This window comes from Poecile atricapillus, chromosome W (assembly GCF_030490865.1).
Source record: "Poecile atricapillus isolate bPoeAtr1 chromosome W, bPoeAtr1.hap1, whole genome shotgun sequence".
In the NCBI taxonomy this organism is placed as follows: Eukaryota; Metazoa; Chordata; class Aves; order Passeriformes; family Paridae; genus Poecile; species Poecile atricapillus.
The window spans coordinates 32,130,385-32,149,924 of NC_081288.1; the positions used below are offsets into that span (position 1 = coordinate 32,130,385).

The 19,540-nt window shown below is 37.8% G+C and overlaps 1 protein-coding gene across 2 annotated transcripts in view; it reads right to left on the reverse strand.

The window, feature by feature from the left end:
• Positions 1 to 8,579: 8,579 nt before the first annotated feature.
• LOC131591416 (vezatin-like) overlaps positions 8,580 to 19,540 on the reverse strand; it is a 50,786-nt gene continuing 39,825 nt past the window's right edge. For both annotated transcript variants that reach the window (XM_058862088.1, XM_058862087.1), the window contains exons 10-12: positions 15,684 to 15,784; positions 14,336 to 14,543; positions 8,580 to 10,405 (exon numbers count right to left, since the gene is read on the reverse strand). In XM_058862088.1, coding sequence (XP_058718071.1) covers positions 9,828 to 10,405; positions 14,336 to 14,543; positions 15,684 to 15,784 — 887 coding nt within the window. In that variant the 3' untranslated portion in view covers positions 8,580 to 9,827. The remainder of the gene's footprint in view (positions 10,406 to 14,335; positions 14,544 to 15,683; positions 15,785 to 19,540) is intronic.

Here is a 19,540-nt window from a genome sequence, read left to right on the forward strand (position 1 = left end):
CACAGAGGTCTCTGAAGGATCATGGGAAGGTACAATGAGAAGCATATGACACACAGAAAAACATTCTTTCTTCAGTAACCACTTATTCAGAAAATAGTAACCAGTGCTCATTACTAAAGTGCTTGAACCAAGGAGTCAGCAAAAAAATACTGCAGAAACTATTGCCAGGATTGCTTAAAGTTAATTTAATCTTCAGGATGAAAGTGGAATTATAACTAAAATTCTGTATTAAAAATCAAGAAAAGTGCTCATACAGCATTTTTGCATCCCTGTATAAGCATTCTCTATTCCATTTAATCATTACTAACTGGAGGATGGATAAGCCACATCCACTCCACCTAGGCAACTGTCAGGCATACAGGATAAAGAGAAAAAATGATACAGGCATTAGTAAGGCAGAATTTTATTACAGATGCTGAAGAAATAATAGCAACCAAAAAGACTTTAAAAGTGGTTAGCATTATAGTTGAGAAAATTACTTCTGAAACTAGGGCAACCCAGGCACAAATTTTAAAATGGCTTAAAAATAACCCTGGTGATGTACACAATTAAATATGTAAAAACCACTTCAGGTCCTGATTCATATTCATGGAAAAAAGAATGGAGGTAAATGAAAGTACAAAAAAGAGAAACAAAATAAATTATAAAAGTATCACAGGCAGGAAACCCTATCACAACACAAGGTCAGCATCCAAGAATGTCTTCCTGCTACTGCCTACATCCAACCCAGAACTTGAGATCTTGGAGCCCTAGCACAGCCAGCCCCCAGGCTTCACACCTGCTTTAAGGACCTGCTGATCTAAACCTCCTCGAATGAACCGTGTTTAAAGCAGCATCAGCAGGTGGCAGGGTGGGTGCAGGGGAGACTCCACAGAGCCAAAGCACACAAGTTTTCATTGCAGTGGAAGGAAGGAGGCTGACTTCACACAGAACTTAAAGGAAGAGATGCAGAGATTGATTACACACAGATTGAGACAGCAGCACCAAGTGTTTCTGTGGAAATGAAACGTAGATAAAATAGAGGCTTTTTTAAAAAAGCTGCTGAAGACTACTAGTCTGGTGAGTGTTTCCTGTCTCCACATGGACAAGAAATTGTGGATCATTCCCAGTGTCTGCAAAATTCAGACTGTATCATGTGATTTCTCTCTGTAGCCCTGCCAGAAGTCTCTTGCTGCAGTTTGCTCTTTTGAACATTTCCTCTAGCATTTTAGCTCTCATTTATTAGCCAATTAAGCAGCAGCTTATCAAGATTCTTTTCTTTCCCTTCCCTGTGGTTCCTTGGCAATCTATGCTGCCTTTAGACCCTGTTTTGGGAAATGCTAAGACTTAGCAAACAGAAGATGTTGAGGAACATGTATTTGTTTACATGTTTAAGACAGGGCAAATGGGCATACAGGCACTGAAAGAGCAGCTCAGATGCAAGGCCTTGATAAGTGAAAATGAAGCGAAGCAGCTCTTCTAATAAAATATGTAAAATCAGGTTTGAAATACTTCCACATAGACTGCTTGGTAGAATACAATTCTTTTGCCTTTGGATAGCAGGAATTAAGTTTCTGTTTACCTTTCAAGTAAGTAACTGGATATTTTGATATGAGAAAAATTCAACCTCTTTGCTAGACAAGCCTTGCAGTGGGATACCTAGCAATACATATTAACATCATAAGGGGTGTGTGTGAGTGTATGTGTATATATATAGATACATATATATTTATAAAGCTTATTCAAACCCCTTAAATTAAGATATAATTTGTTTATGCTCCTCAATAAAAATTCAAAATTGTTCAATTCAGGGAGATTTAGTAATACTTGTATTCTGAAAACACATGCTCTTTACCAGTGGGAAAGGTTTAAGCACAACTGCTAGATCCCAGTGCTTCCTAAGCTCAAGATCAGGCAGCTGTGGAGCCAAAGCACATTGGCACAGCAGCTGGAGAGTACGTGTTCAGCCTCTACTGCTGAAAGCAGCAAGCTTGTTTAGGGGAAGGCAGCTCAGCCATGACTGTGCCACCCTCCTGTAGAAAAGAACAAATAAGGCTCATGTAATGAGGAACATGTGTTTGAGGGTCAGTCTTGCTGAGGAGGCATTACCATCTTATAATCATTAAAGAGGGAAGGAAATTCCTGGGAGTGAATGTTCTGAAGTCCAGGAAGAAATAGGAGGCCAGGTTGAAATGTAGGTCAAAGCTTCCTGGAAGGAATGTCAGGACAGACATTGCACCAGCCCTAAGAACCCTTCTGTTTAGAAGTTTATGACTGAGAATGCACAGCAGCACCTTGGCATGGATTCCCTCTAGCCTATCATTTCATAAAGTTTAGACAAAGGCCTCTGAACTGAAGGAAAACAGTGGCCAAATTCCTCAGCAGCTGGCAACAACATACCGGAGAAGAGCTGAAGGCAGCAAAGAGGGAAGAGAGAGACAATCAGAGTAAAGAACAGACCTAGTAAAAACTGGAGCTTTGAAAGACACCTGCAGAGTCATCACATCTAGCTCAGCACTCCAGTGGTCACCCACCTCAGGAGAACACTTTGAAGAGGTGGTCAAACCAGAAGAGCTTCTTCAGCCCAGCCCCTATCTTTTGCAGTTTGGCCACCAATGTTTAGGTTTCTTTTGGGGATAACTTACCTGGTGCATTACAGATAGTCCTGTAGGTGAGAAACAAACTATAAAACCCTCCCCAACTGGGGCCTATGAAAAGGAAAGGCAGGAAGGCAAAAGTTCACGAGTGGAATTGTATATGACATGGATGCTGCAATAGAGGAAGACAGACAATAAACCCAAAATACTTGTGAAACATCCTGTTCCTATTTAGGTTTCACTCAGCACTGTTCTGTGATCACTGCAAGCTTTGTGCAACTCAAGCACACAGGTGCCTGCAGACCACCCGTGAACACCTACACTGGGACATGAAAAACTTGGACTACAATGTCATAGTGAGCAGTGCAGGAACAGCCAACATGAACTTGTTTAAATTTCACCAGCTGTGCCTTTGGATGAAAGATCTACAGGACAGTTTGTAGATTTCTGGCTTTTATCCCATAACACAGTTAAAGCCTATTATTATTATTATTATTGAAACACAGATACAAAACATTATAAATAGTCCACATTTATGGTGCTTCTGTTGAGATCAAATGCATGATTCTCTGTCAGTAATGGCTACTGAAGATATTAAGCACTGATGTTTCCCTTTTTGTTTATTTAGGAATGGACCTTTCTTTAATAGCACAAAGTAACGGAAAGGATTGGTCACTCTCTCTTTTGGAAATCTGAGATTTTTTTCAGTTCTCATCCATGCAGCTGGAGAAGGTCAGGAAGCAATCTTTAAATATTAAGATTTGAGCACAAATCAAGCCAACTAATGACACTTATTTTGGGACCTTGTACTAGAGTTGCAGTTATTTTTAAAATGCAGTTTAAAACGTTTTTCAGTAAGTCACAATTATTTTTAAGAGCCATTATACACCAAGAGCGTGGTATAAATTTGAGCTGCTATAGATTATTATTTCTGTTTTAACTGTATGCTCCCCATTATGGTGCTGGCCTGCTGTTTCAGTTCTCAAGTGAAAAAGTCAGTACACAACTCTAAATCTAGTTATTCCTGTTACAAATACATGTAAAAGGATTTTGTGTGTTATTTTAAAACCTGAACCTCTTAAGAGTAGTAAAGTAAAAAGTAAAGGGAGAGGACCATGGGTGTCAGAGGGTCCAGAAGGCTGAAACAAGTAAGTAGAAAAAAACCAGGCACAGTAATTTCAGTTTTACTGGCAGTATCATAAACAGTTCCTAGAAACTTTGGGGAATAAGATGCAAATGGTCTTGGGCAGCCTAGGCCTCAAGAATAACAACATCAACAAAAGGAATCACAATGAGTAAGGAAAATAATGAGTGGTATCATCCTCACTAGGACTGAGGAAGCCAACTGCAAGTTAAAGCACTGATGCGCTTCCAGTCCTATCTATCCATATCCTAAATCACTGAGTGGTTACAAAAGCCAGTCTAGATGAGGGGCTGGGATTTCATGGCCATGAAGTTATTTAAGCTGCCATAGAAATGCATCCCCTAAAGCAAACTGTCCATGAGGCCTTTAAGATTTAAAGCTGAGAAGGTACAAGGGTCAAAATATGCTGATCACATAAAAGTGTTCGAGTTTTGGTCCCATTCAACCCTTTTACAATAAGCCACTTTGTAACAGCGAAACTTTTTCCTTGTCTACTAAATTGTAGTCACTTTTTCAGAATCCTGTGTTCAATTCAGAAAGTGTAACATGGACTAACATTGCGCTCACCCTGTGTTCTGATAAGCTGCCAATAACCTGAGCCATGACAGTGTGAAAGGGAAGGCAGCACATTAAGAACAGTTTCATATCCAGCTGTAGCTCAACCCAGATTACTTTATCCATCTATAAAGCAAAGTTCATGGGAGGTAGATTTCACCCCTAGCTGTGACTGTGTCTTATCACACTTACACTACCACTACCTCTTATCTGATTTCTGCACCAATTTCCAAGTCAAATACATCAAATGCATTTTTTAGCCTTTAAAATCCAAGGTGGCAAAATAAACACATATACAGGAGGGAATTAAATATAATGAGAAAATTAATAAAGCACACCACCATGCATTTTAAAAATTAACCACACAGGCCTTCAGTCTGATCTCTGATATCCATATATCCACTGCCATATTTCTTGTGTGATAACGTATTTTGCAGTACATGCTTATTCATCAGAGCCCAAAAAAGCCCTGAAAAGTCAAGCTGAAATTTAAACAACTGTTTGGCATCTTTAGTTTGTGTTAGACCAGGTGGCAGCTGTTGGAAGATAATTTTGTTTTAACAACTTTTTGTTTTGTTAACAAAGAAAAACTTTGTCCAGCCAAATCCTGCTGACACTGAATAAATATTTATCCTCCATCAGACCAAATATTTTCATTTGCCATCCTATTAGCTAGAGTTGAAAGATCTGAAAAGATTTTTCTTTCTATATGGACTCAAATATATTTGAATGGTTTGGTGTTTTATGGGAGGTAATTATTACTCTGTACTCTGCACTCCTGAGGTTAGTTTGGAGCACTGCACCACACTTTGGTCATTATACCTCCAAAAATGGAGAGATTTCTAAGGAAGGCAAACAAAAGGCAGAAAAACATGACCTCTGCAGAAGGACTGAGGAAAGTGGAAAATCAAAAAAGCTTATTGACAAATCTTCTCGTGTGTACAAGATGGTAATGACAGTATAAAGATGACCACATGCTAGCACTGGAACTAGGAATATTTGACCAAATACGAGTCTGAGCAAATCTATGGAAAAGGATTCCATCGGAACCTGTTAAGCTGACACCCACCACCACTGGGTCAAGAAGGCCCTGAGCCAGAAACTGCTGAGGAATAGCCTGGAGAAGTATCACTACACATAGTCTTCTCCATCATCTGCTTAGTCCCTGTCACAGGCAAGATGCCAGAGCAGCCTGGCCCTTTATACTGACCAAGTGCCATTCTCACACTCTTGCTTTTTAGATGAGATAGTATGAAACCTGTTAATTCTAAAACACAATTAGCCCTGGGAACAAGCCATTTGCACAACAGCCACCCTTCACAAAATAGTTTAAAGGACAAGAGCAGTTTAGTATACTTGTCCTCTTGTTTGTTAAAAAAAAAAAAGGAAAAAAAGAAGAAAGGGATAACCTATGTGATCACAAAATTCAGTGTGGGTAAACAACTCCACACAGTCCACCATATAACTGGGTTTTTATTACCAAACAAATTAATGAGAAAGTTGCAAATTTGACACTTCTGAAAAAATTAAAATTTCCAATATTGTAACAAACAGTCACACAGAGACAGGTGTGCTTGGGACAGTCTAAAATCTCAGTAAAACTGGCTACTCTACCAGCTTCCATCTTGTACTTAGAAGTCTAAGCACAAGATTCAGTGATTTCCAGCAATCCTTTGCTGAGAGTAAAACGGTTTCATTTCTATGACTGAAGGCCAAAGCCTTCACATTTGCAAATCTTGCCCGTAGTCGACAGAGGCACATTTAATTGTATTTCAAAGATGCTCTTGTATCTGTAACTCTCTACATTTGCTTCCATGATACAACCGTTTAATTTCTGTCAAGAAAACATACACTTAACAAAAGGGACAAGTCACTTTCTTATCACAGATCTTTGCCTAGATTTAAGTCTTTACCTAGATCTTTAGCTGTAAAGTGAAGTGATATAAAAAGATGTAGTGTTAGACTGCAATCCAATCCAAGAAGCAAGTATTGTCTTTGAAATGCTTTCCAGGTAGTATAGATGGAGAAGAAATTATTTAACCCTTGTTAATTGTACTTGTTTCTTTACTTCACAGAACTACTAATTGGAAATGGGATAGGGAAAATGCATTTATTATTAGCTCTGCTCTTCACAAAGGATTTTGGCTGCTGATATTCTTTGTCAACCCATAATTTAGTATGGACTTCCTGCTAAATGTTTCAAAAAGTTACAAAGCTCTAAGAAGCAAATGTTCTGTTTTCACAAAAATCCCTATCTCGGGTAATGAGCCAAAGAACACAGAACAGCATTCAGACCTTGACATGCTCAATATATTAAGACAACTCATAAGAGCTAATGCACACTTCGGTGTGTTCATAAACATTGTTTTAAAGGCAGTAATAAATTATGACAAAAAGTCTGTCAGGTTCACAAAGGAATCTACAGCATGTATATACAGTCATTTCAAATGACATAATTATGAGGAGATCTGGATCATAACAGAGTGTATGACATACATAGAGGAAACCTGGTTATCAAATCAAGAGAAGTCAGGCTTTGTGCTTTGTACACAGCAATATTTTTCTTCAGGGAGAATATTAAATAGATTAAAATAAATGACCTGATGGCTGTTTTATACAGAGGTGATCAGAGGCAAAGAAAACAAGTGAGTCCAGGTGCTCATATGGGCAACTTCTAAAACTGCATTAAGTAAGACCATGGAAATCAGTTAAACTGCTTGTAGAAAATCTTTTTGTTCAAACTAGGATCAGGACTTCCGCCAAAAAGTCATCGTTTGATCATAGCCATGCCTAATGTCAAGGCTGTAATTTCACACTACACCATCTTTGCCAATAATGTAAATGTGGGCAATCCTGAGTCTCAGGCCAGCAACACAGTATGTGCTGATACAGGTGCTTGTAGGTAACTGCTGTTACTGCATTGCTGCTGTAAGAATGGTGAAAAGCAAAAAAGCCTAAAAAAGGGTGCATTTTTGACCCAAGTGGACTCATTAACTGGTTTATAACACGGCCACAAAACCCCATGATGACACATCTGCTGGATAGAAATGAACAACTCATGATGGATGGGTTTTTTTAGGCCAGTTTCATTACCAAGATTACTAGGCCCCAAGTGACCCACCAACGTAGATTCTCCAGGATTTTCACTAAGGACTGAAGCAAAGGAATAAAGAGATAGCAGTTTATATAAATGTGAGATCTGTCACTGATTTCAGTACCAATGCAACTCAGGCTACTACTGACTTCATCTGAAACTGTGTGCACAGTGATAATTCATATCCTAAATATGATCACATTTCCAAGTTGGTATCATAGCCATACACACTGTAAAATATGATTTGGATCCCACAGAAAAAGGTCAGGAGTACCCTTTCTGGGATACACAACATCAGATCATGAGATGATGGTGGACAAATTAATGGAAAAATATTAATGGAAGATACATTTAGGCTGTCAGAACAATTAGCTAGGAACAAAAAATATCTGGGCACTTTGTGAACTTGAGGATCTCAAGTCAAGAATGAGGAAGACTTCTTCAGAAGCATGGCCAATGCTTCAAACACAATCTATCCAAAGCAGCTGTTCTAGACTTGGTAAAAAAAATTGCTTTCCACAGAGAAAATAAAAGTGTTTCATCACCTCAGCCTAATCTTTAGTACAGAAGAATATTCTCTACCACTAAGAGAAGGCTTATCTTCTGAATACACTATGAAAAGCATCTGATTATTTTATTTTTTCTACAACCTCCTCAAGACATCAACCACTCAGCTTCCAGTCACTTACACAAAATAAAGGGCACAGAACACAGTGTTACTGGTCAATGAAAACTGGCAAAACGTTCTCTTCCCAAAACCTGTGTGTGAAGGAGAGGACAGGCATTATACAGTGAAAGAACACTGTAAGTCATATTCTCTTCTCTATTAATTGATATTTACCTCTTTACCATCTGTGAAAAAGTCCACATATTTCACAGTGTTCATGCAAAATCGCTAATACAGGCCAGGGAATTGAAAGAGAACACTTGTTTTCTGACATACCGTCAAGAGTTCCATCCTAATCTGCTGACCTGCGTTACCTTCCCCACTTTCCACAACACCAACCTAGGAAAGATTTTGCTCTGCACCACCAGCATCTAAAAAAACTCTTTACTCTATAGAATCTGCAAAACCCAATACATACTCTAAGTAACTGCTGCAGTGTTTTGTCCTGGAAGTGTATCTGGGTCCAAGTAGAGTATTCTACACAAGGAAGTGATGCTCTCGCCATTAGAGACACGGGAGCTTTGCTTCCTTTTGTGTCAGAGAGCAAAAGGAAGAGAGGGCAATGAAACCATTAAGCAGCTCCTCTGTGAGGTGAGCATCAGTTTCCTGCTCCTTGTAACACCACCAGAGATAAAAAAGGAATTCGCATGACCTCATACCAGACATCCAGACTTCATCATCAGTTAACTAAGTTACAAGAAACAAAACACACAACTGTAGTTCTTTCATGGATTCTTAATCCCACAGGTTAAAGTCACGATCTAAGGAAAAGTGAAAGAACATTAGTGAAAAGCAACTATGGTGTTCAAACAAAATGCAGCATGTTGTTAAGCTCTCAGATAATTTCCTTTACGAAAATTACTTCAGGACATAAGCAAAAATGTACAATTGATCATTATATCAAATCAAACAATTACATTAAGGTTCAGTTTACAAAAGGTTAACAAACAATTAATAGCTGGCTTAATAAATAGGTGTTCTCATCTCTGTCAATCCAACAGATAGGTTCTAGATGTCTATAGTACTTACTGGTGTGCTTATAACCTTCCCTAAAATTTACTAACAACACATTTCTCTAACATGAATTACAACTGATAGAAATAATTTATTAACCCTTCATAAAATTCTAAATAAACTTTAATATGAAGCATGATGAACTTTATACTATTTCAGCCCCATACCCCAGGAGACATCAAATACTAGCTCTTTCAGGTTTTTATTTAAAATTCTACATTTTAGCTGGGTGCCACATCACTAGTCGCAGAATCACAAATGCCTATCGTGGCTTAGCCAACACACTGCAGACACAAGAAGTGAAACAAAAGTGGTGGGGGAAGATCACAGGGAACAGTTCAGGTTCTTCCAAAAGAAATGTCCTGGCTTTTTTTTGTTGGAACAAACACTGATACCATGACAAAAGAATCAGAGAGAAAAAAAAATGGAGTCTGTTGTAAATCAAAACATTTTTCCTTCTTTTTAGAAAAAAGAAACTATAATATAAATAAATAAAACAGAAAACACAAAGGTAAATTCTAACCCCCCTCACTAGGATCTTAAAAAGGGACCAGCCATCTCTTTTTTGGATGCAGCCTAAACTTCTCTTACCTGCAAAATTTCAATATATTTAGAAGTCCTACTTAGTGTATCAGTCTTATGGAACACGATGTATTATATTTAGGTCTCCTTTTTTCCATCCAGTATTTTCAGCTTCAACCCCCACCTTAGTTTTTTTTTTTCCATCAAACTGCCTGCTGTTGGTTTAATAAAGTTGGTTTAATAAAAAGCTCAGACTTATACTTTTCCTTCACTTTCAGAGCCTCTCTCTTCATTTTCACAGTTCTCCACAAGGTCTTCATTCTCCTGTGTCTTTTCTTCCTCCTCCTCCTCCTCCCCATCATCTCCAAAAGTCTCTTCCTGCATTGTAGTAAAAGTGAAAGACCTGGCAGCAACTTGTGCAGCCAGACCAGATGTGAAGTTAAAATCTGTTGATATGTGGAGCTGGGCCAGCCTTTCCTTGATTTTTGAATGTAATATATCCTTAGAGGGAGGCTGTGAAGCCTCTACTCCATCCACACTGCTCGGTTTGAGTTCTTCAGCATCCCCTTCACAGTGATAGTACATTCTTTCTTCTGCCCCTGTAGAAACATCTTTAGCTGCAGTACTGTCTTTGTTTTTCTCCATCTCAGGATCTTCATACAAATATTCTGTCCTGCTTTTATCAGCAGTATTCACTTCTGGATTAGAATCGTTTTCTTCAGATTTATCACAACTTTGGCTGCAGTCCTGCTTTTCTGTATCTGAATTCATATGTGATTCCACATTATTTAGTAGCTTCAATGGTTCTACAGGAGACAAGGGTTTCACTGCAGCTTAAAAAGGGGGAAAAAATTAAATGATAACTAAAAGTGAGCTGCTATATAAAAATAATTTATTTGCCTGAAAAGATGCAAGATTATATGGGCTAAAATTACTTTAAAAAATCCCAAAGCAACAGAAACACAACCCACACCAAAACTTAAAATGAAAGTGTTTTCTAATCACAAAGCTGAAGTGAAATGTGACCATTACTTGTAACTATTCCTTAAAATCTGTGGCGCAAAGAGACAGCACAAAATTGATGGTGTTTAAAGCCAGCATCAAACACAGAGGATGAATTCAGTGTTAAAGCAAAACCAAAGTAAAACTATTGTACTGCATACAGATTTAACTGTCTTCTTGTGAACAACAGTTTACCTAATTCACTAAAGGCAGCTGGTACATGAAAAAGTCCTTATAGGCAATATCTGATTTCGTACACCACAACATACAAACACAACACATATCCACACAGTCAGGTCAAGTGTCCTCACAAGTAAAGTGTGGTTTAATTTAGCCTCTCTTGAAGTTAGTAGCAGCAGCGAGTCCCATTGCCAGCAACGGGATGCTTGCCAGGAAGTCTCTCCTTCCAGTGTTAAGGGTTAGTGTAACTTGGTACAATCCCTCCTTGAAGAACAGATGTCTTTCATTTTAAGAAAATGATATAATGTCCATTTCCAAGTAACAGATTCCCTAAACTGCAGTAGCTCCATTATAGTAGCAGCACGAATATAAATGAGAGCGGCAACAGCAGATTCCCAAGTTGCATTTCCCTTTCTAATTCCATTCTGATTTTACCCCTGTAAGCAGAGATGAAAATAACTCTGGGAAATACACAAACTTTTCATGGGAAACAAAATTTACGGTATTAGGATTTATCAACTTCATCCTATTTCAGTAATATTCACTTTAGCTAGCTGAAAGCAGGCACATGATTATGGTTGTTACATTGATAATTATTGTCACTGGCACGCTGAAACACTTTGGCATTGAATGTGTATTGTACTGTTTGCTTTAAAACCTTACATGAAAAAAGGAAGCACTGCACCAGACTCATCTCAGTTGTTTATGGAGTAGTTCTTTCCCTGTCTCTTAAAAAATATGCTGCTACTTATTTCTGCCCTTATATCTGCTACTTATTACTGAAGAGACAGTAATATACACAGTAGTCTTATCATTTGGGAGCAAACTTCTTGACTGCTGCCTCCAAAGAATACTTTGAAAGACAAAACTTCTCAAAAAATAAATAGATACTTGAGATTGGTAGCTGGCCAATTTGTTGAGTTGACAAATGAATAAACAGGGTGAAATTCATCAGTTTTGAGAGCATGGCTTTCCAAATCTGATAAATCAGCTATATAACAACTGTTGTATGGATAAGGTGGGAGAAGGGGAAACAGCTGGATACAACACAACTACTGACAGAATGAACTTTTTTTTGAAGGGGAGAGGTTAGGGAAAGGCTGTAAGTGATTTTGCAGCAGTAGGAAGTTGTTTTGCAGTGCTTGACAAGTGGAAATGAAGCTACTAAAAACTTTGCAGACCTTTTCAAAAGCACATCCATGTAGTGGCTCAACAGGAGGCCAAAGGACCAGAAACATAAGCTTACCTACACTCCCATAAAGTACCTACTATTCAGACTGTAAGAAGTATTACCATGGTACTGGCCATTGGAAAACCTGCTTTAGTCTAGTGCTTTGCTAAGATGGTATTTTTTTTCTTCTGGAATCCAACCTATCATCTCCAATTGACTTCATGTTGTGTTCTTAAGACATATCAATTTTTTTGGAGCTGACCTCTTATGTGGAAACCCTCACCAGCCCCTCCTTAAACAAACCAAAAACCCTCATGTCCTCGTTAGGACAAGTCAGAATGGCTAGCTGGGTGCCTCGACTAACAGATTAAAATCTTTGAATATTTCAGAAACTTTTTCCACAATAATCAGAAATTATGAATAATTCAGAATTCTGAAAACACAGGATTTCTGGAATTTGATTGTCCTGTAAAAGCAAGATTCAAGAGGACTATGCAAAAGTGGTATCATGGCCATCCATTGGCTTGGGCCAATGGAGAGAATATAAACGTTTCTGTGTTTCAATCTTCAAGATAAGGCAAGTCAGAAATGTGGAACATTATGGAGACATAAATGTCTCTTTAAGGACTGACTTGTGTGTGGATAAATGAAAACATAATATGCCAAGGTCCATGATGTCACATTTACTAACTTGTAAATTGTATTGAAGAAATATTGAAGTATTTCCTTAAAAAACAGTAAAAGATGTTATTTCTGGTGTACGTATCAGTCTGTCAGATTAGACACATACAATCTGAGCCAAAAGGAGACAATATTAATTACTTTCATGAACTGGCCTCATGTTTTCCAGGTTTTTACAGGATGGAAATAATCAATGATCAGTCCTATGCAGCTGGAGAAAATCATACTTTCTTCCCTCCTCACCCTTTTATCTCTAATCCTAAACCAAATAACTATGCATGGAAAAGAAAAGGAACCAACATGAGCCACAAAGGTTTTCTGGTGAACAGTTACTGCCAACTACAGGAGTCAGCTGACTCCTTCCAGCTATGGCCACAGATGTCCTGAGGATATGCTGATATGGACAAGCATCAGCTGCTCTAGGTAAGGAAATATCCTAGGCAAGTTCTCCTGACAAAAACTCTTTCTGCAAGAATTTCACTAGGTCTTTCAAGACTTGACCTGGAGGTAGGATCACTTCTTTCGCCAACAGTTAGGAAAGGAAAACTTGAAGAAATTTATGTGATGAGTTGTGCAGTGTCATATCTAACACCAGAGGGATAATACAGAAATCCTACTCTTGTGCAAACTCTGGTGTAAATTGATGTCTTGGGGGTTTTTAACACAACTAGAAGAGAAATCAGTACCAATGGTCAAGTGATCTCTTTTACCACAGTTATAGCTTAATGGATAGAATGAAGAAAATTGTTCAGAAGAGATATTTTTGATGGTTTGATGTCAAAAGAGACAATAGGTATGTTTTGTTACTTTGTGTTCCTAGTAAGTTACTGAAAAATTGCAATCCATGATCATTTTTCTGGTAGACACTTCCAGAGGCAGAATCCTTAGATATGGTGCCAGACTTGAGGGTTGTTTTTCATAACATAGAACATGAAAATTTTTACAAAGCTTTTCCTAACCTGTCTTTAAGAGGAAGAAATTAAAATAAGAAAAAGGAAAATACAAACTCCTGCCAGTTTTAAAGACAGTAAATCAAATAGCTCAAGCAGTGAGAGGAATCAAGTTGTAACAGACAAACTTGTCTTGTTAAGAGAAATTTTCATATTCTTGCTTTCAAGTGCAAGTGGATGGAGCTACCCAGCAGTCCTCTGGCTTACTAAAGGCTAGTTTGAAAGAGCTCTTCTTCTTAGATGATTTGTGGGTTGTTTTTTTGTGAACAGATTCTGTATTCACTCTCTCATGGAAACAAAAGCCAGTTTTATTATTTTATTTCTCTAATATTTCAAAGTCTAGCTCTTTACTTTAACCTATATACTTTTGTACATCCGGGATAATATCTGCTGGTTTCTTTAAATTCTGAGAAGTAATTTATTTATGCACCCTGATAAAAATTCATATTTACTGGAAAGCCATGAAAGAAAGTCAGTTCAATTTGCATGGTTTATATCCTGAGAGCTTTCTTTTTGCTGTTTTAATGTTTTTTTGTGTTTAATATTTTAGCTCAGTCTTTTGTTTAAAGCCAAATTCCCACTTATATGAGTTCATTTCAATATATAGTAAAATGATTATTAAAATATAAAGAGATGGAATGGCATCTAAGACCACACAGCTCTATCAAAGACACTGCTACAGCTAAGCACTGTCTGAATTCTAACATACTCAGAAATTCCTAGCAAACAGACACCTATGTTTCCTAAGGAAGGAATTAATTTTCCAAAGAAATGCTTACCATGTTCACTGAATAGTAGCTGTTTCCACTTCTGTCTTTCAATTTCTGAAGCTTTGAATCCCAGTACAGATTTCAATTCTTGTAACACCCTCTTAGATTCCTGTCTCTCTCGCTCTTGCCTCTCTCTTTCTTCTTGGGAGAAGCAGTAAAAATCTTCCCTTTTGTACTCATTATCTGTATCTGAATAATCAACATATGCTTCCAGTTCCTAAAGAAAGAAAGGAAGAAACTCTTGATCTTCACTGTTGGAGTGGACTCAATCCTACAATCTGATTCATGATCAAATGATGTCAACACAAGCCAACCACAGTAGTAGGGTGGTGCCCTGTTTGAGCAGAGCCAGTGGACCTGACACTGCTCTTGGTGATATCTGTATGATTTTGGAGCAAGTCCACTCATTAATGAGATTGACCTTCATACACAAATAAGTTCAAGTGATATACCTTGAAAATGTGAGACCATTTCTCCATAATTACAGGTGGAAATAAGCAATGCTGATGTGGGTTGTTTTTGGGTTTTTTTTTAATTTACACTGTAACCAATTCTTGGTAGTCAGGCATCTTGCTGATTTAACTTACATAAATCCTTATTAAGAGGATACAGAGGATAGCAAACTTCTCTTCCAATTTTAAATATGGTGGATTACAAGAATAAAAAAATAGAGCAGCATTTATGTTATAATAAATTTTCAATGAAATAATTAGTCCCAGCTTTTTGATATGGAAAAACATCTGGAGAGAATACATGTGGGGGAGAAGCAAAGGAGGAACAGAACAGAGGATATGCTTTCAGAATGCATATGCCACTCAGTTCTGGGATGGAGGAGGCCCACATCTCTTCAAGACAGCCCAACCATCACTCAGGAGTTCCTCAAACAACACAAAACTTTTCAGTGTTACAGTGAAAAGATATCCAAAAATGCAGAGACTAAGCAAACTGAAGGCAGGATGGTTTGTGCTCGAGCTTGTCGCTTTCACAGCTGTATCAGTTTATCCAGCAAAAGCAGGACTATTTCATATGCTGCCTTTTAGCAATTCTCACTTTTTAATTCTCTGACTTGTGTTGCTGCTCTCCTTTGGTCACTCATTTCTAATGATATATATGAGAAATGAATACTAGTGCTCTTTTTTCCAGGATGGGGAATACCTCCCCATGGAACAGCAAAAGGAATGCACAGAATTTTTTTTTTTACAAGTCCAATTGTGAAGTGGCACTGGCCACTTACTTGTCTGTCTTGGCAAGACATCAAGGTCACTGCACAAGCAACTGAAAAAAAGAATGGATACAGCAAATAATCCTCAATTATTATTTTAAATGTATTTTAAATGATCCTTTTTTTTTTTTTTACCTGCTCTTCAGGGATTGGATCTTTGTTTTCTATGTATATGGCAGGCTGTGTTAAAGGTACTGTAGTATGCTGTAGGTTGTCACAGGAAACTTCAATTTTGCCTTTAGGGGAAAGAAGAAAAGGGATTTTAAAAAATAAAATTGAGTATTCAGTGATGTTTCTGACTCAGGAAGGGTCCAAGTATTTTCATAAGCAGGATTTGCACACGTGAAAAAAATGGTGAGAAGGCTGGTTAGGTTACACTGAAACAGAGAGCACTTAAGTAAGTTGGCTGTTTTGATACAAGCTGGGTCCAATGGAACTTGTGCTGAAACACTTCAACTAACAAATCTCAGAAATTTTATCGATTTTGAAAACCTGCAGATGGCAAGCAAAATCAGTAAAACCAGAGAAAGAGACTTCATTCAGAAGTTTAAAATATATATATATAGGTAAACTAGCTTTTAATAACTGGAAAATATTGGAAGAAATAATCAAGGAAAGTTTACAGGAAGATATTTGCGAGGTACCAAGGAGACAAGTAACAGCCAGTGTGGATTTGTTGAAAATAGAAGATGTTAAATTTTCAATGCAGTAACAGGTCTTGTGTACAGAAAGAACCAAAGACAATCCTGCATTTTGTTTTCAATAGGACTTTTGACATCATGTCATGACATCCTTATAAGCAAAATGCAAAGGCCAAGAAAAGTTGCTATTAGGTGCACAGAACAGCCTCTTGGATCATCACAGTATGGTTACCATTTTCAGACTGGAATACACTGAGTGAGAATTTGTCTCAAGTCCAATACTCTCCAATATTTCCAATGGCTGAAAGAAAAGTGTTGCATCTCATTAAATCTGTTGATTTGGGCATAATCTGCAAGAACACTGAAGGGTACCACTACAATAAAAAAACAATACTGGAAAATCAGAGATACGACCCAGGTAGAAATAGATTTCCAACCCAGCAGTTTGGTGAGAGTGGCTGCAAATTTTTGTGCTTTGGAATAGCAAAGTGTGCAAATACATCACAACTGACTGGGGAGCACCACTCCACCCCACTGCAAGCAAAAAGCCAAACTACAAACTAGTACATACAAGCAACAGCACTGACTGTTAGTCACATGAAATAACATTTCTACTGTGGCACTGATTGGGCTGTGGATGGAACATAGTGCCCAGTCTGGGGCCCCTTCATTCAGTAACACAGTGCGCCAACTAGAGGGAGTACAGAGGAAAACATTGGAAATTATAAGAGGACTAAATAAAGTATAGTCACCAGGGAAAAGCTGAAGCATAGGGAGTCATGTAGAGAAGACAGAAAGAAACACAATAATCATCTTTGCTAACGTAAGAGCCATCAAGAGGAAATGGATTTCCATTGTGGGTGGATCAGAATTACTGCTTTTAAATTGCAGCAAGAGGTACTTCTTTTATTCAGTAATAACATTCTATTGGTAATGGAATTAAGTGCTGGAAATACTGTAAAATGTCTCTAAAGAGAGTTTTTTAGGAACAGGTAAACAACATTTACTCACAAATACTAATTTATCCTTGAAAAGGGAAATGGGTTAAATGACCTTGCCAAGTCTCACCTAACCCTATTTTCCATTTCTAATCTATACACTGAACACTTAGGGATGGTGAGATTACAGCAGAGTACCATGGCCATGTTCTTATAAATATCTAAAATAGTTGTGTACATTTGCAAAGATAGAGACAGTTTAAAAGGAAAAAGGATGGAATTTAAACAGTTTGAGGGGCACTGTTTCAAAGATCATTAATACAATGCTGTAACTAGCCATAAAGAGTACTCCATTCTGTAATATTAGCAGTAGATTACTACATGCTTAAATTGTTGAAGCTTTAAATGGTAAATTTTATCAGTGATGAAAAAATGTGAAAGAATAAAGAGAAGAAGCTTAAAGTTCTAGGAAATGAGTAAAGAAGTACATGTATATGAATGATAGACAGGTCCATCATTGCCCAAGTAATTAAACAGAGGTGAATTCCTTTTCATGTGCTAAAGCCCCACTTGTTCTGAGGCTCTTCTCTGTACCTGACAGGATCAGTGAGTAAAGGCACTGATTCTAGAAACAGACCAAATTAAGGAGGAAGCCAAACTGCATTCCCTGAAGGAACCATATGCTAAAATATAAGATACATTCTGTTTTCAGCACCAATGACAGGCTGACAGGAGAGTGTGAGTGTTTAATCTATTATCCTGAAAGGCTTCGCTTTGGCTGTTTGTACCTGAAGGCAAACCAGCTCTGACATATAATGATTCAGGGCAAGAAGCATGTACTGCTTGTTGAAGGGGACTCACCTCTTTTTACAGATGCTCTACTGGCTGAACTAGTTAGTTGAACTAAACATCTACTACAGCAAAAGTGCTCAGCATCCACTTAGACACAATGTTCTAAGCCCATGGGGTTCTTGAAACAGCTCTTGTCAAAAGATTGATTTAGTTTTGGATAATGATGCATAAACATAAAAGCTGTGCTGAGCTGCTATATTAATTCAACAGGAAGGTATCTTCTCCCAGAGAGCTTTCATAAAGTATTGAAAAAAAAGAGAGACAATTTATTGAAGTAATTTACATAACATGACTGACAGACCAGCTGTTAAAATTTGTAGGAAGACAGCAAAAGAACTGAATTTGATTTCATGTACAGCTTGACAAGTTCAACTCACAGAAGCTGGATGGCTTAGAAATATATCAGGAAAGTCAAATGTTGTCAGATAAAAATAGTTTTCAGTGACCAAAATAATTTAAAGTGGCTTCTGTGGAGTAGTTCAATAAACTTGTTGCAAAATAGAGGTTCAATCCCAGCACATTTCCAGGAAAGCGGGGGGTAAAAGTGAAGGATTATTTTATTTTTTATTTCCCACGCAATCCCTTCCTTCTAGATCACACACAAGGTTATTTTTGTACTGAACTTTAAAAGGAAGCAAGTTATAATAAAAAGGCCTGCTGTGAAATTTATACACAAAGTAAAAATAAAACTAAAATAACTAAAAATACTATGGTGTGTAGTCCAGAAAGAACTTTTAAGGAAAGGGGAAAAAAGATCAGTGGATCTGCAGGTTGTGGAGAGCATCAACAGAACACAACAGGTCACCAGATGCAAATGTATCAGGCTACATCTAACATCCTCACAGGATGTTTTATGCAGCACTGAGGGGGAAGCTGTATGACTGCACTATCAGGCAAACTACAGGAGTTTGTTTATACCATGTCTGGACCTGCACAGAGCCTGCAAGAAGCCTCCCAGAGCTCCCAGTTCTGATGTAAGGATGAATAAGGTCAGCCTGCCTGCAGGCCCCCAGCAATATTTATGCATCTACTGGATATTCCACCTATACATCATTAAGAGCATAGTGCACTTCAGATTTGGATTTCTGCAGGTAACTTGCTGATACCCCAAGCTCCCTCCTCAATTTTCCTAGTGCAGTCTCCATTACCAGCATTTTTCAGATGCTGGGCTGTGCCTTCCTAGGACAGTAAAAATGCTCCTGGAAAAAAGAAATATTAGAAATTACAGGTTCAATTCCATGACAGGAGAGCCTAAGCTCACTGCAGTTATTTAAGCTGGTTATTAATTAATTATTAGTTATTAATCCCTAAGGAGAAGGACAACAAACAAAATGCTGGGATATGCTGCTCACTATGACTTTTAAGAACACCAAAGATTAGCTCACAGTCTTTGACAGAGGAAGTAAATGGGTATTATATGCTCCACATGTCCTCCATGATTTAAAATGTTCCAGGAAATGTGATTGTCAAAAAGTTTCATGACACTGCCATTATCATTTCAATTAATGGCATAATTTTAATGCAGTGAATAAATGAAGATCTTGAGGGCAATTAATTAAAA